The 23,905-nt window shown below is 43.9% G+C and overlaps 1 protein-coding gene across 1 annotated transcript in view; it reads left to right on the forward strand.

The window, feature by feature from the left end:
* The window catches only part of CEP112 (centrosomal protein 112kDa), a 377,899-nt gene that overhangs the window by 107,151 nt on the left and 246,843 nt on the right, over positions 1-23,905 (forward strand). The window contains exon 10 of the mRNA XM_015406010.1: positions 543-678. Coding sequence (XP_015261496.1) covers positions 543-678 — 136 coding nt within the window. The remainder of the gene's footprint in view (positions 1-542; positions 679-23,905) is intronic.

Genomic DNA, 23,905 nt, shown 5'->3' on the forward strand with positions numbered 1-23,905 from the left:
TGCAGCTCAGCGTCTTAACCACTGGTGCATTAATAGTACTCACCAAAATGTCTTCAAAAGGTTCCTGTGTATGTGTGTGATATTTTGTTATTTAATCTGACATATATTGGGTAGTAAGTGATTTGCTGGAGAGGATTTTTCTTTTCCTGTGTTAAGTGTTACAATATTGACATGTATTGCAAAGCATTTTAAAGTACATTTTAACTGTGTTTTAACATTTTTTTAAAAAGCATTCTGCACGGCACAATAAAGCTTTAGCTCAGAACGTTGAAGAGAGGGTAACTTTCATGAGACCCCTGTTCTGCGTTTAAATGTTTCTCAATTCAGTGAGACCAAGTGAAAAATAATCTCTGATTTTTTTCATTGAACTTGTTACTCTCATCTTCAAAGTATTACCAAAGGGAGTTTGGCATAACCGTGGACATGAAATCGAAACTTGAATAGTATTTTAAATGGAGAGGGTTAAAAGCCTTTCTTTTACATGAGCACACATGTTCTTTTATTTGATACCTGAACTATGAAAAATGTCTCTGACTTTCTAGGGAGAAGGAGGAGGAATCTACTAGAGTGGAAGAGGCACAGAGGCTGCGGGCCCAGCAGGCTGATGCTGCCCTGGAGGAGTTTAAGCGGCGGGTGGAGCTGAACTCAGAAAAAGCCTATGCTGAAATGAAAGAGCAGGTGAGGAGGTCATAATGCCAGCCTTTCTGTAGCTCTGTGTCTCAGTGGGGTAGCATATTCTCTTCTTATAATGCCAGAAACATGCTTCTCTTGATAGTGGTATATCAAACTCTTTTACAATTTAGTGGCTTTGCCAGCAAGCCAGGAGAAAAAGAATGTTAGCTGTTAATTCATCTTTGTAACAAAGCCAAGATTGTACTGTAAAACTACCCATAGTGGTGTTACTGATATGGGCTTTGTTTTGGATTAGGCCCTGATCTCCCATTTCACACATCTCTTTTATTTCCTTTTAATGGGGAATTTCCTTTGGTTTATCTAGTTTATCTCATTGTGACTATAGTATGTGATACAGACACAGTATCAAATAGTGTTCCATAATTTTAAAATGAAAGCTTCCAACATAATACTTGTCCATGATATCCTGTGATCTTCTGGTCTCCATTTTTCCAGCATCAGTCTTTACTTTGGGGCCAAGACCAGTTCTGTCAAACCCAGAATCTAGGAGCCCCTAACCAAGGGTTATTTGCAATGAAAGTCCTAGCTAGGACTTTTTGTAGTAAAACAGGGTGCAAGCTAACAGACTAATATGTAGAAAAGGACCACTCAGAATAGGCAGGGCTCTTTTTGTAGCAGGAACTCCTTTGCATATTAGGCGACACACCCCTAATGTAGCCAAAACTCCAAGAATTTACAGTAGCTTCTGTAAGAAGAGCTCTGTAAACTCTTGGAGGATTGGCTACATTAGGGGTGTGTCGCCTAATATGCAAAGCAGTTCCTGCTACAAAACGAGCCCATCCAATCTTGCACCGAGGGTCTTTAGACTATTTCCCAAGCATTTTTGATTTAACTAATAGTGTTCTGCTCTCTTGCTGTAGTCCTTTAACAGCCCCCAGTCACATCACTGTTTAATTAATAAAACTTGGTAATAGATTGGTATACAATTAAACCCCAACACACCTTCTCCATGCCTTGAAACCTTCCTTCTTCCTTATAAGTAAGTGACGTCTTTCATGTTAAATCACAAATGGCAGTTGGATTCTAGTTATGGATTTTGGTTGAAATTTTGCAGATTATTATACATGTTGAAATTTATCCACAGCCTAATTTTTTTAAAGCACTATATTGCGTGATGTATGGAATTTAAATGGTTTGATTCACATTGCTTTAATCCCAGAGTGTATTAGAAAAACTGATAGTTCTTTGCACTAAAACCTTCCAGTAATTAGAAGTTAATAATTGGTACAAGCACAACTAATGCTGAAATTTAATATTTTTAAATGAAACTATCTGTAATATAAGTGCAATGGACTATTTTTCCTGGAGTTGCTAAACTCAGCCTAAAGTACCAACAAATATTTTTGAATAGCATGTAATCGCTCAAATCAATGGACTCTACTGTTGCTGGCATATCATCATTTTCTTGACTTCCTCTTCCACTTGAAAAGGTCTCATGATCCATACATTCATCTCCTAGTTTTACAGACCAGGGAAGTATGCACTGATGGACTGTGTCATGGAAAATATCCACAGAAAGATATCAGCTAATTAGCACTATTCTTAAGAACATTTCTGAGAACATGCAGACATCATCAGCCTTTATCATCCTATGAGAAAGGAGACATATTTTTTATTTATTTAATTTATATCCCCCCCTCCCCACGAAGGCAGGCTCAGGGCGGCTTACGGCCATATATAAAAATACATTGTACAAATATTAAAACAGATAAACAGTTAAAAACACAACAAAGTGCAAAGTGCTAGCAGTACAGTAAACAATAAACAATGGCAGCCTTCTTTCGGCATCCAGATATAACAATCGCCATATTCCAGGTTCCATGCCAGGCTATCAGGTATTACTTTAGTGCTGGTGTTATTTTGATGCTGATGTTAGGGCCAGGGCCACGATCTTACCGGCGGCCCCTTAATTAAAAGCCTGGTGGAAGAGCTCCATTTTACAGGCCTTGCGGAACTGCAAAAGATCCTGCAGGTCCCTGATGTCCTTCGGAAGCTCATTCCACCTGTGCGGGGCTGCCACAGAGAAGGCCTTGGCCCTTGTCACCGCTAGCCTGGCTTCTTTAGGGCCTGGAAGGGCCAGATGGTGTTGGGATCCGGATCTTAGTGCCCTCTGGGGAACATGTGGGGAAAGGCGGTCCCTCAGGTAAGTAGGTCCCTGACCATATAGGGCTTTAAAGGTCAAAACCAGCACCTTGAACTGAATCTGGTATGCTATTGGCAGCCAGTGCAGCACTTTTAGGGCGGGCTGGATGTGCTCCAGCACAGGAAGGCACAGCAACAGCCTCGCCGCTGCATTCTGCACCAGCTGCAGCTTCCGGACCTGGGACAAGGGCAGCCCCATGTAGAGAGCATTGCAGTAATCCAATCTCAAGGTGACCATTGCATGGATCACTGTTGCCAGATCGTTGCGTTCAAGGAAGGGAACCAACTGCCTAATCAGCCGTAGATGGTAAAAGGCTGCCTTGGCAGTGGCTGCTACCTGGGCCTCCATCGTTAGGGAGGCATCCAAGAGCACTCCCAGACTCCGAACCTCCACCGCTGGCACCAACAGCACCCCATCGAAGGTTGGGAGTGGGATCCCTAACCTTGGTCCACTCCGACTCAGGCACAGGACCTCCGTCTTCGTTGGATTCAATTTCAATCAACTCAGTCTAAGCCAACCAGCCACGGCTTTCAATGCCAGGTCCAGATCTCCCAGACTAGAGTCTGACCAGCTGCCCAACAACAGATAGAGCTGTGTGTCATCAGCATATGGGTGACAATCCAGCCCATGCCTCCAGGCAATCTGGGCAAGGGGGCGCATATAGATGTTAAATAGCATTGGGGAGAGTACCACCCCTTGTGGCACTCCACAATCTAGCGGGTGCCTTCGGGACAGCTGTTCTCCCAATGCTACCCTTTGTCCCCGACCCTGCAGGAATGAGGAGAGCCACTGCAAGGCAACCCCCTGAATCCCGGCCTCAGCGAGGTGGTGGGTCAGTAGTTGATGGTCGACCGTGTCGAACACCACCGACAGGTCTAACAACAACAACACTGCCGTGCCGCCTTGATCCAGATGCCTCTGAAGGTCGTCTGTGAGGGCAACCAGGACCGTCTCTGTCCCATGACCTGGTCGGAAACCGGACTAGAAGGAATCTAATACGGAGGCATCATCCAAGAAACCTTGCAGCTGAGTCGCCACCGCCCTCTCGATCAATTTACCCACATAGGACAAATTGGATACCGGCCAATATCAGCCAGATCCAGAGATTATTTTTTAAGGAGAGGGCGGACCACTGCCTCCTTTAGTGCGCTAGGGAACAGACCCTCAATGAGGGACTTCTTGATGATCTCCCTTAGCACACTTCGTAGCTCATCACGACTTGCTTTAACGAGCTACGATGAGTATAGATCAAGGCTGCAAGTGGTCGGGCGAACAGATGAGAGTAACTTGTCAACCTCCTCTAGACTGAGTGGACTGAAATAATCCAGAATGGGAGCAGAAGATGTGCATGGAGCCTCAAGTTCCGTTACTGTCTCAACTGTGGTGGGGAGGTTGTGGCAGAGCGACAAGACTTTATCTGCAAAATAGCTCTCAAATGCCTCACAACCAATCTCCAATTCCCTGTTGTTTGATCTGCCCTGTGGCAGTATAGTAAGAGACTGAATTGTTTTAAATAATTGGGCTGAGCGAGAGCTCGCAGACGCAATTGTGGCCGCATAATATTCCCTTTTTGCAGCCTTGGTTGCCATCTCATAGGATCTCATAAATGTCCTGTAAGATGCTCTTGTCACTCTGTCGCAAGTGCAACGCCACTGTCTCTCTAGCCAAGCTCCCATTTCATCAACCTCAGCTCCTGTCTGTACCAAGGAGCAAGTTTAAAACGGGGACGCAGAGGACATCGGGGAGCGATCATGTCGATGACTGCCAAGAGTCGGGTTTGCCAGTCCTTGACAAGCTCACCTAGCTTGTGGGCATCGGATCCCGCAGAGCCATGTGAAGCCACATGGGGTCCATTTGGTTTCGCGGGCTAGCCAAAATATGCTTGCCGCCCAAACAGGGTCGGGGTGGCACATTCACACGGGCCTTAGAACATGGTGGTCCGACCATGGCATGGCCGTAGCCATGACCCGGTCCACTGTAACACCCCCCCCGTGAAGATCAAATAGAGTGTATGCCCTGCTCTGTGAGTGGGGGCCGTAACGCATTGGGAGAATCCTAGCGCCACCATGGATGACACCAGATCCATTGCCTGCGTGCAGGTTGCGTCATTGGAATGGACATTGAAGTCACCCAAGACTAACAGCCTAGGGCGCTCCGGTGCCCATCCTGATACGACCTCCAGCAGGGATGGCAGGCTGCTGGCCAGTGCGTTGGGCAGATGGTACACCAGTCAGATAGCCAAACTCTCCCCGTCTTCCCATACAAAGCCGGCACACTCTATGCCCGTGAGCCTCGGCAGGGAGAGCGCTCTGAAGGTGTAATCCTCCCGAATGAACAATGCCACTCCTCCCCCTGCCCCTTAGTCTGGGATTGGTGATGGACCGAGAACCCAGGAGGAGCTAATTGGGAAAGAGCTACGGTCTTCCCATCCCACACCCAGGTCTCAGTCACGCATGCCAGGTCCGTGTCCTGTTCGGATAGGAAATCACGGAGGATCATGGTCTTATTGTTTATGGACCTGGCATTGCACAACACCATAGCCACTGTATAACACCATAGCCACTGTTGCCTTGGTAACACTGAGATTGGACTACTTTAGCGTGTTCCAAGTGAGGTAGACCTTGAAGATGGTCTAGAAACTTGACCAGAGCTTGAGTCAATGTGCACTTAAGGCCAATGTTTTTTCCAGTTGCACTGGCTTCCAGTTTATTTCTAGATGCTAGCTGAGACCTTTAAAGTCAGGTTGGGTCCAGAGTATCTCCGCTCAGCAAACTGCCTGAGCTATGAGACTGATGGTAAGAAGTTCTTGTATGAGTCTGCATACCCTTATTTATTTACAAAAAAAGTATGCCCCATTTCTGCCCAGTTGGGGTCTTTGTTGCTAACCCAAGGCAGTGGAACTTCCTTTCTCTGGAGGTACTATAGCTACAGGTCTTCTGTATCAGATTAAAGGGGATTTATAAATTCTGGATGATATTTGCTGTTTGTAGTTGTACTAAGGGTTTTTAATTTTTAATTGCCAGTTGGGCCTCTTTGAGCCAGAAAGGCAGCATATATATTAACTAAAAACATTTTGCCAGAGTACTGAAAGCAGAACAGGAAAACAGGAGAAAGCCATCTGTCACAAAAATAATAGTTTTGGAAAACATAATGAAGATGCTAAAGGAGCCTTTAGTTTATGCTGTAGTAGCAACTTACACTTCACCCTCAGTCATCCTGGTTGATGATGTAAACTTCAGAGGCCAGTGGCAATCCAAGCAAAGGGTTTGAAGCCTTGGTGATAGCTCTGAAAATAGCTCACTAGAAATTTTGTTCTGCTTTTGGGTGTGTGGGGGTGGGATGGAGAGAGAAGCTGACAGATGGGATGAGGAATGCATTCTTGTGAACAAGTGCTGATGGCAGACTTTGCCTTGGATTAAGACCAAGTTGAAATTAGGTCAGTAGCAGGCAACATTGCTGACTAAAGGAATGTGTGGCTGTGATCCTGGGATATGATTCCCGGTCATGCTCCTGGTTTACTTAGCAAGAACAAAGTTGTTTATAAAACCACTGAAGTCAGTTGAGATCAAGGACAAAAAAAGATATTACCCATCACTGAAAAAGAATACAAGCTGCAGCAGTTCTGTCAAGAGGCCGAATTATGTAGGACAGTGATTGCCTGGAAATTTTAAGACAAACTGGCATTCATCCCAGTTTTCAGGTAGATTACCTTGGCTGTCCCTAAGAAAATGTACTGCGTTCTTTTAAGAACAGGGTGAGGGGAGGAAAAACTATCCCACTGTCCTTTCCCCACGTCTAAATTGATTGATTGAGTGATTGATTGTATTTAAACTAGAGATGTGAAGGGCCCCCCCCCCCAAAAAAAAACACCGGAAAAATTTGGGGGAAAACCATTCTTTCCATGGTTTTTTCCTGAAGCCTTTTTTGTTTTTTTTCTGAAAAAATTGGAAAAATTGAAAAAAGAAAAGAAAAAAAATTGATTAGGGAACATTTTATTTTAACATGATGAATACAATATTTTAAGATAAGGTGTTTAAATATTTTATGTATGGTATCAGATTCATCTAATTTCTGTGCACTGAGGACAAGCAAGTCCTAGGTTATAAACTGAACTCTCCAATGCAAGAACAAGATGCATTTCTTTCTTTAGGAGGTGCTATTGTCACAAGAAAAGAAAAAGCTTTCAGTTTTGTTTTTGCATGTAGGTGGGTATTCTGTTTGTAATAATTGTTTGGATACACTATATTTTTAATATGCTAGTTGTAATAATTTCATGCCAAGTAAAAGTGTCCATAGTCATATTTTATGTTCCTAAAGTAACAGAATGACTTTCAATCTGGAAAAGAAAAAAGAAGTGCTAATGTAGCATTTTTTTCAATTTTTCCAAAAATTTCCATTCCCCCCCAAAAAAACCCAGTTTTTTTCCCCGAGTGTCAAAATTTTTGGAAAGTTTACATCTCTAATTTAAACCTCGCCTTCCCTGCGAAGTGTAATAAGTAGCTCCCTAATTTAGGAAGTCTTACAAACATAGGTGAAGGAAATGTAGTAAAACAAAACAAAAAAAAAACCAGGGGGAGGGACAAACAAAAAACTTCAACCCAGAAAAACCAGGTAACCAAAATAGGTTGAGAAAAACCATAAGAACAGGATAAATTCCATTAAAACCAAATGCATTTCAGCCATATAGCTATTCTCAGTGGGACAAATTATTAAAATGCACACCATAAAGTAAAATTATTCAAAATGCAAAACCTAGGAAAAGAGAAGAAATGTGGGAAGAACAAAAAGATAATTTGGATTATTGCGTAGTCATTTATAAAGTATAAGTTTTAAAAATTGTTAATCTATATTACTCACACACACAAGAAGTAGCATCAGTTCATTAACTGGTTAAGTCCCACTACCTTATTGGAATAAATCAGGACCATCAAAATCATTTTTCAGGTTGTTGTTCATGGTCCAAATATTTAAGACATAATGTTAAAAACATTTTATTTCAAAACATTTAAATAGACCAAGTGGGGGGGGGGATCCTTTTAGAAAATTATCAGAATTTACCTCTGTAAGAAAGATCAGAATGAATCAGAGATCTATGGTGTGTATATCCACATTCAGGAAGCAAAATGCATCAAGTAATCCCCATTCCCGTCACATATTTATATTAGGCTGTGGGATAGAAGATGATGAAATACATGGAAGATGATTGTCACACCTATAGACAGGATACATCATTCCATATGATGGCAAACCAAGAGTGTCAGCCTAATATATAGAGCCTGCTGAAGGACTCAGCTATTTTCCCAAGTGTCACATTCAGTCTATCTCCTCATTCAGACTCTAAGGTATCAAAATGTTCAATATAAACATCCAGAAAGTTTCTCTCTTCTTTAGAAGCTGGTGCCCCTGTAGATCCGTTGGCTGTAGACTCTTGATGACCCAGAATCTAAGCTGTTTATCTGAATGGTTCAAGGCCACAAAGACATCAAATCTACTTTCTGGATGTTCACATCGAATGCTTTGATATCTTATGGTCTGAATGAGGAGATAAACTGGATGTGTGTGGTTTTCTGTGGTTCTGGCCTCATACAGCTTTAGGGGGTTTACTGATTTCCACACGTGTTTTGGAACCCATAGGTTTCAACAGGTTTTTTCTGTGGTTTTTTGAGGGGGACACTTCTACCCTGACTTTTTTCTGATCAATTTGGAGTCATCTTTACTCCTCATGCATAATGTTTCAATCCATTTTTTTGTTCCGCCCACTGACACCTATCAACACCCAACTCCCAACATTAAACCATGCCCTTCCTCTGCCCTGATTTCATTTTTGTGGCTCATGGGTCTCAGAGAGCAGGTTCATTCCCTTGAGTCTAGGGTTACCAATCTAAAGAAGCTGAGGCAGAGAGAGAGGTTTGGAGAAGAAACCCTCAGGGACTTATCAGAACAGTCCCACTCCTTTGCTAGTAGCTGTTCTGCTGTTGTGGAGAGTGAGACTCTAACATAGCCTTTGGAGATGCTACCGCCATCTACACGCAACAGCACTTTATGTACAAATTTGATTGTTTGTCAGAATTTTAGATTATTGCTGTGTTGCTCTGTTGATGCATCTTGCATCTATGTTTTATTGTATTTATTCTGTTGTATTTTAACTGTTGTAAGCCACCCTGAGCCTGCCATTGCGGGGAGGGCAGAATATAAATAAAAAATATACATAAATAAAATAAAATAAGATCAGAGGGTGTCAGTCAGAGAAGGAAGGACGTGATCCCTTAGAAGGAACCCCTTCCTTTTGGGACAGACTGATGTCGTCGTGTACCAAGGACACCTCTGGGGGGCTGGGGGAGGTGGGCTTCTGGTAGTGGGTGATCCAATCACGAGGAATATAGACTGTAGGGATGGGCATGAACTGGCTCATGAAGTAAAGTTCATGATTAATTTTGGGTAGTTCATGGTTCGTGAAGCAACGTTTGTTTTGAACTGCCACAGACCTTTAGCATGGTTTGTGGCAATTTGTGAATGGATACATTTTGAAGACAAACTGTCTCCAATCAATCAATTTGTTTTCCAAACTTCCCAGCAACAGCAGGGGTGCAATTCTACAGCCTTGGAAACAGCAATAGGGTGTCTCCAAAGCTTAACAGGCACTCCTGGCTGCCAATAACAGAGTTCCCATTCCGCTCTATGAGGCCAGAAAACTATATTTACTCTAGTTCACCACCACATTCTCTCCTTTGTGGGATTTTTGCACTTATAGAGAGACTCTGTCTGAGAGGCAGGGAAATTGTGGAAAGCAGAAAAGCTTAGAGCACATTAATTTCTTTTTCAATCAGGAATCAGGGGGTTCCTGATTCCATGACTGGGGTTTGTGTGTGGTGGTATCAGGGCTCTGAGCCACACCTTTCCTCTCAGTTCACGCTGAGCAGAGGGGTTAACTACTGGGTTTCTCTGCTTTGAACCCACATTATTAGTATTGGGAACACCTTTCCCCAGGACCAAAGGCTCTGACAAAAGAAATGTAAGGAAGATGGAGATTCTGTGGCTGGGGGGGCACGTGAGGCCTGGGGCATAGACTTCCCACCCTTGATGGGGCGCCACTAACACGTGCAGTCCATCAGGAGTTTGAGCATGGTCCTGGATGCCTACTTAACTATGGAGGCCCAGGTCACAATTATTGTCAGGGTGGCGTTTTTCCATCTATACCAAGTGTGGCAATTGGCCCTTCTCCGGTGGTCCTGGGAGTGGGGCAGTCCTTACTCTTGGGAGTAGGTTCCTCCTCCAGAACAGAGTCAGTTTCCTCAGATCAATCCAGGAAGGGGAGGGGCCTGTCCCCTGGGAACATCCCAATCTCACCAGCCGTGCTGCTTGAGTTGGATGTGTTTCACAGGCATTCTGTAGACTGCAGCGATCCAGGAATTAGAAGAAGAGAGGAAGCAGGGAGAGACCCTCCCTCTTCATTATTTTCGAGCTGTGGTCAGCGGCAGACCATGTTGGAAGCTGACAGCACTGGGAGATCCCCAGCAGCCAAGGCTGTGTATGTAGATTCCTCCTGGACCCAGCCTGTGGATGGAGGGCCCCTATTGATTCCTGGGGCTTCCAACCTCCCCAACCTGGGACAGGCTGGAGCGGATTAAAGAGCCCTCTCCCCCTGCCACTCTCTTCTTCCCCTTCAAGGGGAAAGTTCCCATGGAACAGACAGGGAGCTAAAAGGCCCAGGGAAGGCCATAGAAGGGTGGGGGAAATGGTGGTGGCAATCTTGGTTCCCTGGACCCTCATGGCAGACTTACTCCCAGGCAAGTGAATAGAAAATGACCACCAAGTCACACCTGCCAGTTCCCTGTGCCCAGACCTGGATCGCTCAAGCTAGTTTGATTTGTTGAGGTCTCAGAAGCTGAGCAAAGTCAGCCCTGATTAATACTTGGATGGGAGACCACCAAGGAAGTCCAGGGTTGCTACACTGAGGCACGCAATGGCAGTGGCCCTCGTCTGGATGGCCCAGGCCCAGGCCAGCCTGGTTTGATCAGATCTTGGAAGCTAAGCAGGGTTGGTTCTCCACCTCTGACTGTTTCTTGTCTTGAAAACCATACGGGGCTGCTGCTTGACAGCACTTCCACCACCTCTACTTTTTGCCAGAGAGAGGCTATAACAGATTTTGGGGAGGGGGTACACTTAGCAAGTCAGATCTACTCAGATCATAAGCCTCACAGTCTCCACAAGACTCTATGGAGAACCAGGAAACAGAGGCAGCAAAGACAGCCCAGGCTAGCCTGAGCTCATCAAATAAGCACGGTCGGCCCTGGTCAGTATTTGGATGGGAGACCACAAAACAATACCAGAGGAATGACACAGAGGCAGGCAAGGCAAACCATCTCTGAACATCTCCTGCTTTGAAAACCCCAAGGGGTCACCATAAGTGGGCTGCAACTTGATGGCTGCAAAAAGTCCAGGAAGGACTCAGACTCCCCAGTTCCATCCTCAGATAGGGTAGAATGGGAAAGGTCGGAGGAAGGAGAGAAAGTAGTAAGAACAGTACAGTCTTGGCTATTCCCTTAAGAGCTGTACATGAGATTACTTTCCAAATACTTAGATTTTCCTCCAGACCTAAGGAAAATGATGATTTTGACCCACAACTTCCGGTGCAATCTGGCCAGATGATGTACAAACTGGCAGTACCACAAGTAGGGGTGTCAGCCCTGACCTGCATGGCCCAGGCTCGACGAAGCTTGTCAGACCTCAGAAGCTAAGCAGGGTCAGTCCCGGTTAATACTTGGATGGGAGACAACCGAGGACGTTTAGGGTTGCTACCCTGAGCAGGCAATGGCAAGCCTCCTCTGTTCCTCTAACTGCCCATAGCCTGTTATAGTAGGATGAAGGCAGAGTGGAAACACCCTTCCAAGCTAAAAGCTAACCATCAGGTGTTTTTTCCAAACTTTATTCCCTAATACCCGATGCTACCAAGTGACTTAAGGTGCCAGTGGTGGACGAACCCAGGACTAGCTTGACCTCCAACTCAATCCTACCTATGGATGCAGATAGGCTGCCCAAGACCCCAGTGATAGGGGATTTGAGCAAGCCTTATGCAAAGACTTCAAAGTCTCAGCCTGCTCCATCAGGACGTCAACAGCAGGCTTGATATTTGCAAGGGCAGCACATTCTTGGGCATCAGAACTAGCCTCAGCTGATAGTGGAGTCCCAAAAGAACTTAAAGACGAATTTAAGAAGGTTGCCCTAGCGACAGTGATTGTGGTGGATACTTCACTGGACATCCTGCAGCAGTTAGCTAAAGCCATGGCATACAGCGTAGCAGCCAGAAGGAACACGTGGCTCAGAATTGGGATGGGGACTCTGCAGCATGGGCTAAAGTGATGGCAGTTCCGTTCAACGGCATAAACCTTTTCGGTGATGGGCTCGACAGATCTTATTGAAGATAGATATGTTCTACCTTCAAAAAGAACAGAATCAGTCCTGTCGTGACTCCAAAAGGATGTAATGCCAAGAGCTAAAGAAGAATAGGGATCCCAGGATAATCTTGGACCTGAAATGGCTAAACAACTGCATCAGGACTAGAAAATTCAGGATGAAAACTCTGAACTCTATTCTGGCAGATGTTCGAGCAAAGGATTTCCTGGCATCCATCGATCTATAGGAGGACTATTTACACATCCCAATTTGAGAGGCTCACTGCAGGTTTCTACACTTTGTGTATGATGGGAAACACTTTCAGTACCAGTGCTGCCTTTCTGCCTGAAAGTCATTCCCAAGGGGGTCCACCAAGATCATGGTGGCCATTGTAACACATCTGAGACTTCAGAGAGTGTTGCTGTCATCATTTCTAGATGACTTCCTGGTCAAGGCACCTTCTTACCAGCAGAGCAAGGAAGCATCAGAGATGGCGGTGATTTTTTTGTTGTTGAGGGACCATGCCTTCGTGGACAACATGGAGAAGAGCAATCTAAATGCCTCTCAATCATTGGTACACCTTGGGGTGCAGATAGGCACAGTGAAGGACAGGGTTTCTCTGTCTTGGTAGAGACCACACAACATACAACTTCTGACCATATTAGGCTGGAAAAAAAAAACAAGATAGAGGAGATGGTATTGGCCAAGCTTCTGAGCATGTCATGCCACTAAGTGCTTTAATGGTAAAGGTGCCATGCCCGATCTCTACAGACATTTTCCCTTACTTTACCAGGATGTGGTGGCCAGTTAGAGCTACAAGCTGGTACAGTTGCCAAAACAACTTCAGCATCAGCTGCAGTTGTGGCTGGAACCCTCTTATTTCCAGTGGGGATCCCCAATCTGAAATCTAAAGAGGGTGAAGATGACCATAGACGCGAGTCTGCTGGTGTGGGGAACACACTCTCAGGGGACAATGACACAAGGAGTTTGGTCTCAGGAAGAGACCTCACTGAGTATAAAATTTTTAGACTCAGAGCCAACAGACTGGGGCTCTTGGAATTCTCCGAGATACTAACAGGTCATCATGTTCTAGTCCAGACAGACAATATGATGACAAAGGCATAAGGAACCAGTTTACACGCAGAAGTGAGCGACCTGATCAGATGGCCAGAGATCCAGCTACAGTCATTGGAAGGTGGTCTATATGGCAGGCCAGGACAGTGCATTGACAGACTGGCTGAATAGATGGAGATTAGACCAGTCCATATGGATGCTCTGCAAGTTGGTTTTTCAACAGGTCTGCAAAAGGTACAGGATGATGGAAATGGACTTCTTTACCATGGACCAGAATCATCCACGATTCATATCCAGAATTAAAAATTAGCGGGCAGCAGGAACAGACGTTCTCAACTGCGACTGGCCACAGGGATGGCTGTACATGTTCCAGGCGACTTAATTGCTTCACAAGGTGATTCAGAAGCTGGTGGAACAGAAGGTGCAACTAGTGCTGATAGCACCCTTTTGGCCACAGAGAGCTTGGTTCCAGGATCTGAAGAGATTGTCGACCATGGAACCATGGTGCCTACCACTGGGAAAGGGCTTATTGACACTAGGATCAGCACAACATCCTTGCCCAGCCCTCCTAAACCTAACAGCATGGAGGTTGAGCGGAAACAGCTAGAAGGGTTGGGTTACCCTGACAGGGTGACAGACACCATGTTAGTTTTCTAGGAAGGGTTCCACGAATAGGGTGTATAACAGAACCTGGCGGTTTCTTCACTCTTAGTGTTCAGAACGTAATTGGGAACCATTAAATATGTCAGTTAGAGGCGTCTTAGCTTTCTCCAAGATGGTTTGGATAGAGGGCTAAGCATGAGTATATTAAAGTGACAGGTGGTAGCCATATTGGCAGTGATGGGGGCTAGGAAGGGAAGTCCCTTAAATTGTCATCCACACGTTAAGAAATTCTTAAGGGGTTACTACATGGTTAAAACCACCACAAGTGCAGAGGTTTCTGACTTGGAACACACATAGGGTCCTGAGAGCATTGTGTAAAGAAGTTTTGAACCCACAGAGTCTTGTCCTCTCAAGGAATTAACATTCAAGACCTTGTTTTTAGTGGGCATCATGTCAACTAGGTGGGTGTCAGAACTGAGGACCCTGTCAATTGACAGGAAACTGTGTTTTCCACAATTATAGGGTGACATTATGCCCAGATCCAGCCTTGTTCCCGAGGTTAACCCAGATCATTGTTACCTTCCTTTGTCCCAGTCATAGACACAACAAGGAAAGGGAATGGCATTGCCTAGATGTCCGCAGGTTATTTAGTTTTTCCACTGACAGGCCAAACATTTGCATGATTCGAATACCCTATTTGTTTCCTTTCAGATATCTTCCTTAGGTCAACAGGTATCGCCTTTTACCTTAAGGAGGTGGTTTTAGGCATCATTGTTGCATGCAAGGCTCAGGGGCTGGATTCACCAAAAGGTATTGCAGCATATTCTCTGTGGGGGGCTGCTACATCAGCAGCTTACAGATCATGCCTTTAAATTGCATCTTAGTTCTATCGCCATCCAATGAATGTCTTAATGAATGTTTTATATTGATCGCTGTGTTTTAATTGATATTTTATTATGAATGTACACTGCTTGTCAGTTTTTGGAAGCCGCCCTGAGCCTGCCTAGCGGGGAGGGCGGGGTAAAAGTGAAACAAATAAATAAGAAATAAATTTCCCATCCTTGGAGATGGTAGGTACGGTGGCCACCTGGAAGTCTGCATTTGTTTACTAGACACTATAGAGTAGAGAAGCTGACCTTGGCTGCGGTGGCTTTTCATTGGGGTGTGTTGCAGCATACTCTATAAACCAGAAGCTGGATTTCCCACCCTGGGGCACACTGCTATTTTATGTCCCAAGAGTAAGGACTGCCCCACTCCCAGGACCACCGGAGAATGGAAGATTGGTCTTCACTTATCGTGAAGGTTCCTTGCTCAGTGGTTTGGGAGTGGGCCAGACCTACCCGCCCAGCTTCTGGAAGTTTTTAGGGAATGTAGAAACTGGATGAACACTTAAGAAGTTTCTCTGATATGCTAAAACAAAAAATTGTTAGTTAATTGGGTGAGAGAGTGACAGAGGGTTTCAACCTTGGTCTACATCTGCTGAAGGGGTATGAAGTTACAAGGCTGGTTGCCCCGAAAATCGAGTTTCACTATGGTGTGCAGGGGTGTTTTTCTTTTTCTTAGTGTGATGTTGGGGGATAAATGGCTTGGAGACGACTGGGATGTTCCCAGGGGACAGGCCTCTCCCCTTCCTGGATTGATCTGAGGAAACTGACCCTGTTCTGGAGGAGGAGCCTATTCCCAAGAGTAAGGACTGCCCCACTCTTGGACCACTGAGAAAGTGGTCCAAGAGTGGTAAGTGGTAAGTGAAGACATATCTTCCATTTCCTGTTGCGCCCTGACCTAGCCACGGTAATCCATGTAACACTTACTTCCAGATTAGTCTCCCACAACTTGCTCTACACTGGCCTTCTCTTGAGACTGACCTGGAAGCTCCAGCTGATCCAGAATGCGGTGGTGCAAGTCCTGACAGGAATAAAAAAAAATGCCACGGACAGCACATATATAACCTGTGCTGTGCCAGCTGCACTGGCTTCCAGTCAAGTACCGAGTCAGATTCAAGGTGTTGTTTTTGACTTTTAAGGCCTTGTCTGGGACCTGCTTATCTTCAGGACCGTCTTCTATGTATGTCCCTGGGAGAGCATTATGCTCTGCTGAGAGTAATTTGCTGGTGATCCCTGGCCCTAAAGATATCTTGGCCCTGGCTCTGACCTAGTGGAACTCTCTGCCAACTTCCATCAGGACCTTGCAAGACTTAATGCAATTCCATAGGGCCTGTAAGGCAGAGATGTTCTGCCAGGCTTTTGGTTGAGGACAGCAACAGTCTTCCATCATAGCTGGCACCATCTTTTCTTCCATTCTGCCGGCTTCAGCATCCTCTTTAACCTGCCCAGGAGATAGAAGAGCAGCTCAGAGTAGGTTTTTGATTAAAATTAAGGACACCATCTGGAGACTATTAAAGTAAGGATAATTATGTTGATTTTAATCTGAAATTTGTACTTTTTTTTAACCTGTTGTAAATTGCCCAGAGCCATGTGTACTCAGGGACTGGGCGATCTAGAAATGTAATAAATAATAATAATAAGTCAATAATTAGGCATGCAAAAAGAGATTTTGAGGAATAGGTTGCTGAAAGCATGAAGACAAACAAACATTTTTTTTAATTATCCAGAACAGGAAATCAGCAAGAGAAGTAGTGGGGCCTTTAGATGACCAAGGAATAAAGTGATTGGTAAAGGAAGATGAGGAGATGACAGAGAAGCTTAATTACTTTTTTGCTTCTGTGTTCACTTTGGAAAGTGTGTGGAACGTACCCATGCCACAGCCCCTATTTTCAGGAAAGGAGACTGAAAAATTGAGTCAAATTGATGTGATCAAAGATGAAGTTCTAAATCTACTGGGGAAATTAAAAACCAATAAGTCTCCAGGTCCTGATGGCATACACCTGATAGTTCTTAAGAAACTCAGGTGTGAGATAGTTGATCTACTAACCCATATATGTAACCTCTTACTAAACTCAGTCTGTTTTGCAGAAGCAAATGTTACACCAATTTTTAAAAAAGGGATCCAGAGGGGAACCAGGAACTTACAGGTCAGTCTGCCCAACATCTGTCCCCGGCAAATCAGTAGAAACTGTAATCAAAGAAAGAATTGTTGGGCACATAGAGGGACAAAGCCTGCTGAGGGAAAAATCAGCATGGCTTCTGCAAAAGGAAGTCCTGCCTCACCAACCTTTTAGAGTTCTTTGAGAAAGTGAACTATCATGTAGACAGTGACCCAATAGACATTGTATACCTGGACTTTCAAAAGGCTTTTGACAAGGTACCTCTCCAAAGACTCATGAGTAAATTTAGCAGTCATGAGATAAGAGGACAAGTTCTCTTACGGATTAAAAACTGGTTAAATGACAGGAAGCAAAGAATTGGAATAAATGGACAGTTCTCACAATGGAGGGAAGTAATTAGTGAGATCCAACAAGAATTGGTATTGGGGCTGGTACTATTTAATTTATTCATTAGTTATCTGGAACTAGGGATGAGTAGCGTAGTGGCCAAGCTTGCAGATGACACCAAATTATTCATGATGGTGAAAACCAAGGCTGACTGTGAAGAGCTCCAAGAGGACCTCCTGAGCCTGGGAGAATGAGTAACAATGTGACAAATGAAATTCAGTATTGGTAAGTGTAAGGTGATGCACATTGGGACAAAAAAAAATCCCATCTTTAAGTATAGGCTAATGGGATCTGAATTTATTGAGACTGAGAGGGAAGACGATCTTGGGGTCATAGTGGATAGCTCAGTGAAAGTGTCAACCCAGTGTGCTGTAGTGGTAAAAAAGGGCAAACTCTGTGTTAGGGATTGTTAAGAAAGGGATTAAGAAAAAAACAGCCGATATTTGTAATGCCCGTGTTTAGATCTATGGTACGGCCTCCTATTGAATAATATGTACAGTTCTGGTCACCATAACTCAAAAAGGACGTTGTAAAGCTGGGAAAAGTACAGAGGAAGGCAACCACAATTATTAGGGGATTGGAGCACCTTCCCTCTGAGGAAAAGCTGAAGACTCTGAGATTTTTCAGTCTAGAAAAGAGACAACTAAGGGGATCATGATAGAGGCATGGGGTGGACAAGGAGAAGTTTTACTCCCTCTACCAAAATTGCTAGAACTCAAGGACATCTAATTAAGCTGATGGGAAGTAGGTTCAGGAGAGACAAAAGGAAATACTTCTTTACGCAGAGAGTAATTAAAATGTGGAATGCATTGCCAGAGGATGTAGTGATGGCCACAGGAATAAACAGCTTTAAAAGAGGATTAGATAGATTCATGGAGGATAATATCAATGGTTACTAGCCATGTTTAGAGACACTAAACCTCTGAATCCCAGAGCCAGGAGGCAACATCAGGGGATGTCCTTGGCCTCTATGCCCTGTTGTTGGCCATCCATAAAAAATGGTTGGTGTCAGAACAAACGTACCCCCAACAACACGCTCTTGGCAGTGATTTGTTTATTGAGAGATGAAGATGTTTCAAGCTAAGATGATCTGTGTCAGAATTGACTCCCTTGGCACCAATTCCAGGTATTATACATAGTTCAAACAGCCTCCCCCTTGTGACCAGTCCAATCACACCAATACACCCAGCCCGCCAAAATCTACTCTGCACCATTAACCCTCCCCCAGCACCTGCATGCTTAGCATCTAGCAATGTCTGGTGTCCAAGATCAAGCACACATTCTTTCCAGAGATGGGAGGCCCTGCATAAATGCAGTTACAAGCTAGCATGACTTCCAGCAAAGCAGCTTCACACACACACACTCACATGCTCCGAGACTCCCCCTCCCAACCAGAAGAAAACAGGATAAGAGGCATATAGAACAAAAAAGAGCTAAGGAAACCATGGCAAACGTGGTCCGAGTTTGACATTTGGCTACTGTGTGAGACAGGATGCTGGACTAGATAGACTATTGGTCTGATCCAACAGGACTATTCTTATGTTCTTATGTTAAAAAAACTCATAATAAGTCAAGTATGTGGAAAAAACCAGAATGTGCATTTTTCATTGGTGAGAGGGATTTTGTAACTGCTATAAATAGTTCCTTGAATTTTCCAAAATTAATATTCTTTGAGAATATTAATACTGCTCCAAGCAATATTTAGTTTATTCGCTTATCTAATTTCTCTTTACTATTGTTGCCCTTTGATTTTTATTGTGCCAAAGCTCATTTCTGGTCATCACTAGCCAGAATTTTAAAATGAAGATGCAGTGTTTTTTCTGCTTTCAGTGACATTTCCCATTTACTATTTTTGTGCTTTGACCATTTCTCCCTATCATCATCCCTATCACCCTTGCATACTACATCAAAGTAAATTAATAAGGCTATTGCCATAGTATTGGAGAATTCTTAAGATTGATTAATACTTAAAGACATTTCAGGGAATGTTTTGTCTAATTTACTGTCAGAACAGCTGTTGGTAAATACCTCAAAGAAAACTCGCAAGTGCATGCACAATAATATCTCTGTATGTAGCAAGGCATTTAGAATTTCAGCCATTGCCGTAGAAGTTCAGGGTTTTCTCTGAGGGTGTTAGCCAAATTGCCACGGATTATTAATAATTTTGGGGAATTATGATATTAAAAAGGGCAATAGGCAATTATGGGAGCGATCACCTATGTATACAGGGGTCCCGCTTCTTCCAGAAACACCAGAAATAGACACAGAGACCAACTTCAAAATGAAATGGCTTCTTTACTAATGGTTCTTCACAAACATACAATTACACGAACATGCTCACAATTACACAGATCTAGGAAAATTAGATAGAAATGGATAGCGACATTCGCATGAGCAGGATGTTTAGTTGATGGGCAATATTTACCTGTTCTTGGCATGATGAAGCAATCCACAGGAAAAATAATAAAAGGGAGACTATGGGGAGCTGGGGTTGTATTCTGAACCAGCAGAACATGTGGAGACTCTGGCTGTGCAAACCAAGAGCCGTGGAGGTAGGGTGGGGCCTAGAGGTAAGGAGAGAGAGCGCACGTAGCCTAAGCTGGCTCTTTTATGAGGGGGCTTGGGGGTGGGCACTGCTGGACACCTCCCCGGCACATCCCTTCTGGTCCGTCCCCAAAACATGCTAGCTGGAACTGGAGCTAAGGGATCGGTCAATATTGAGATCTAGTTACTCTGGGCAGTGACACCAAGAAGGATGATAACTCATATGGCCAGAGTCATTGTCATTGCAAGTCCGTTTGTTCCCTTGATTAACTTATCTGCTAGGCGAGGCTGGGTGGGGTGCAGAAAGGCTGGCTGCGTGACCAAGGAAGGTCCTCATGGAGTTTGAATTCCATGTCTCTGGTCTTCAAACAACAACAGTGGCTGGCTTCAGGGTGCTTCACGTGGCTGGGGAGCTGGTCTCTCTTACTGCAGGTAAGAGGGCAGGTAACCTCAGGAACCATTGGCACATCATCTCAAAAGAAGGCTTCCTTCTTCTGGGTGTGTGTCTTCAGCTAGCCTCACTCCAGGGTTACCACACAGTTCAATCCCTTCTTGCACACTGATTGCATAGTCCATTTTAATGCTCAGTCCAGGTTTCATCACTTATGAACTATAAGTCCATAAGAGTGCAATAAGCGCCTTGCAGGGCAACAAGGGCAGTGATAGATGATTCTGGAATCACTTTCATCTTTGGCTTGTTCAGTAGTTAGTGGTAATTAGAATATGGCTTATGGACTGGAGGAGGCTTTTAGAGTGACCTAATTAAAGAAGTTCAAGACTATCCAAGTGAGCAAAGGGGCTAACATAGCAATAGGAGGCATCAAATAAATGAGCCCCACTCATTTAGCTCTTATGCCTATTGGTGTTCATGTCAGACTCTTGAACAAACTTACTCCCAACAATACTCTCTTGGCAGTGATTTATGTATTGAGAGATGAAGATGTTTCAAGCTAAGATGATCTGTGTCAGAACTGACTTCCTTGGCGCTAGTTCTGATATTATACATAGTTCAAACAGCCCCCTCCCTTGTGATCAGTCCAATCACACCAATACACCAAGCACGCCAAAATCTACTCTGCACCATTAACCCTCCCCCAGCACCTGCAAGCTTAGTATCTAGCAGTGTGTGGTGTCCAAGGTCAAGCATGCATTCTTCCCAGAGATGGGAGGCCCCGCATAATACTGTTACAAGCTAGCACAACTTCCAGCAAAGCAGCTTCACACACACACACACTCGCATGCTCCCAGACCCCCCCTCCCACCAGAAGCAAACAGGATAGCAGGCATATAGGACCAAAAAGTGCTAAAGAAACCATGGCAAATGTGGCCCAACAGTTGGCCAGTGAGAACAAAATTACCATACTACATTTCCCTTATAAATAAAAGCCGAATGGTGGTGGAGGTCCGCTGCTGAGAGCCTATGGGACTCTCGGCTACTGTAAATATCCAGTAGGAAGTAGGGTGTGTGTTTTGGTGGTGGGTTTTCCAGTACATATAAACCGGCCTGCGGGCCGGCTTACTTTTGTCTTGTTCCTGCTTAAATAAAGTACTCTTGCTGAAATCACTCCACGTTTCTGAGTACTTTTCAAGAGGCATACAGGACCAAAAAGAACTAAAGAAACCATGGCAAATGTGGCCCAACAGTTGGCCAGTGAGAACAAAATTACCATACTACATCTCCCGAATGGTGGTGGCACTTCTCTAGAACATTCTACACGCTCCAAAATCAGTTCGCTCTCTGATCTGTCATTCAGAGGGTCTCCCTATCCACTGGCTGCTTTGCCTGAGTCCTGCCTCCAACATTCTAAACATTTTGCTGTTCCTCTCCCCCCCATAGCCAATCATTGGCCTTTGCCTTGGAACACAGAGGTCGTTTGCACATGTGACTTGATTGGCTTTTGCCTCTAACATTCTAAACAGTTTGCTGTTCTGAGGTAAAATGTGTCCAATCTCCAGGTGAGGGCTGGAGATCCCTCAGAATTATAACTGCTTTCCAGATGGCAGAGATCAGTTCCCCTGGAGAAAATGGTGGTCACTGTATCCTTATATGCTGCTGAGGTGGCCCCCATATGACAGCCAATGTGACGTAGCAGTCAGGGCTTCAGAGCACGGGAGAGGCTGCAGGTGTGTGTGGGGTGGAAAGCTGAAGAGTGAGGGGGAAATAAAGGTAGGTTGATGATTGGCTGGGAAGGAGATAGGGTTGCCAACTCCAGGTGGGAAATTCCTGGAGATGTGATGGATGGAGCCTGGAGAGGGTGAGGTTTCAGAAGGTGTGGGATCTCGGGCAGCCATAGACTCCACCCTCCAAACCAACTATTCCCTTCTGGGGAACCATTGTTGCCAATCTCCAGGTGAGGGCTGGAGATCACTCAAAATTACAACTGTTCCTTAGGTAGCAGAGATCAGTTCCTCTGGAGAAAATGGTGGACTCAGTGTCATTATACCCTGCTGAGGTCGCCACAGCAAATTGACACTGAGTGTCCAAGGCCGGGGCACCCGCCCAGAGCCTCTTTCTAGAGGTCGTTGTATTTATTTCCACAACGAACCTTTTTCCTAGTTTGTAAATAAATTCTATAGTTTATCACAATTTTAAAAGAAACCATATAGTATTATTGCTTATTATGTGTACAGTGTCAGTAACATACTCAGTAAAAAATGAAAAAGACAGGTCTGTTTAACAACACAAACCTTTATCCCAAATGAAAGAAATCCCAAGTGGGTATTACTGCATTCGCTCACATTCTGTCTTTATTTCTTTCTTTCTTCTGTTGTCTTCCCCTGCCTTTACTCCTTGCTATCAAAATTTTAATTATAAGCCAGTTGCAGAATTTACAATAAGTAGTTCTAATTTTAGCTAACTTTGTTACTGTATACATTTGTATTTCATTCTCTCTCCAAGAAGCACCAGATGTATTCCCTGTTGTTTTTCCCCCCTATAATGTACACTTAGTTTAATATTTTGCAATTTTTGGTTGAACTGTTTATCAAATTTACTAAGAAACAGAAAAAAAGTGGTAAAGGATGGTATTTATATTGAGCAAGGATTGTGATTAGTTTGCTAAAGGCCATGTGGAGTCTTCCTTAATGCTACAGGAAATGAAAAGACCTGAGGAGAGATTGGTGGTACCCAGAACAAGATTACAACCAATTTCTCTTCAGCTCTTTCCGTTTTCCGAAGCATTAAAGAAGAGAAACCTCATGGCCTTAGTGAGCTGATCACAATTCAACTCAAGTATTAGTGGGTATTTAGTTCTAGAAGGAATTTATCACTGTGGCATTTGTGCTTTGTATACAGGCATCTCTGAATGCATGCATGACTCGGATATAACAATTGTGCTGGTAGTACAAATCATCAGATTTGGAAATGAAATTAATTCTTGATATTATGTGCTTGTATTATGGAATGATATGGCTGAAAATTGACTCAACAATCTTTTTATCCATCCCTCTGTGATAATACAAGGACTTTCATTTATTATATCCTTTCTATGCAACAAATTAATTTTATCCATATCAAACTTTTCTCATGATAGCAAGTGAATCAAACAACTTTCTGTGAAGAAAAAGGGGAAATGTGGGAAACCACTTTGGCTTGAGGGATTTCCCCCCCTTGACAACAAATATAATGGATATGACGGCTGCCATCAATAAAATTATACTCCATTTAATTAACATTGATAATTGCATTTAGAATGAAACCATCATATTTTATATTGAAAAAAATTAAGCTGTTAACATTAGGGTGTGGTGACCAAGTCTGGACAAAATTAAAAAGTTGCATGTAAACATGAGAGGAAGACAGATACAGATGGGATGTGTTCCAAGCAAATTTGCATGTAAACATGAGAGGAAGAGCTATAGATGGGATGTGTTCCAAGCAAATTTCAGCACTTGTCCTATTTCAGTATGAGAGTTAAAAACTTGACTAACCCTTTTATTGAAATAAATGGGATTTAAAACTGTTTCACTAGCTGGGTTTTGCTGATATTTCACTTTTTGTCACATTACAGGTATAGTAACTTTGAGTCACATTTTATAATGTTCATTATTGTTACTGTAAAATA

The sequence above is a fragment of the Gekko japonicus genome, unplaced genomic scaffold (assembly GCF_001447785.1).
Source record: "Gekko japonicus isolate JY-2015 unplaced genomic scaffold, Gekko_japonicus_V1.1 scaffold414, whole genome shotgun sequence".
Classification (NCBI taxonomy): domain Eukaryota; kingdom Metazoa; phylum Chordata; class Lepidosauria; order Squamata; family Gekkonidae; genus Gekko; species Gekko japonicus.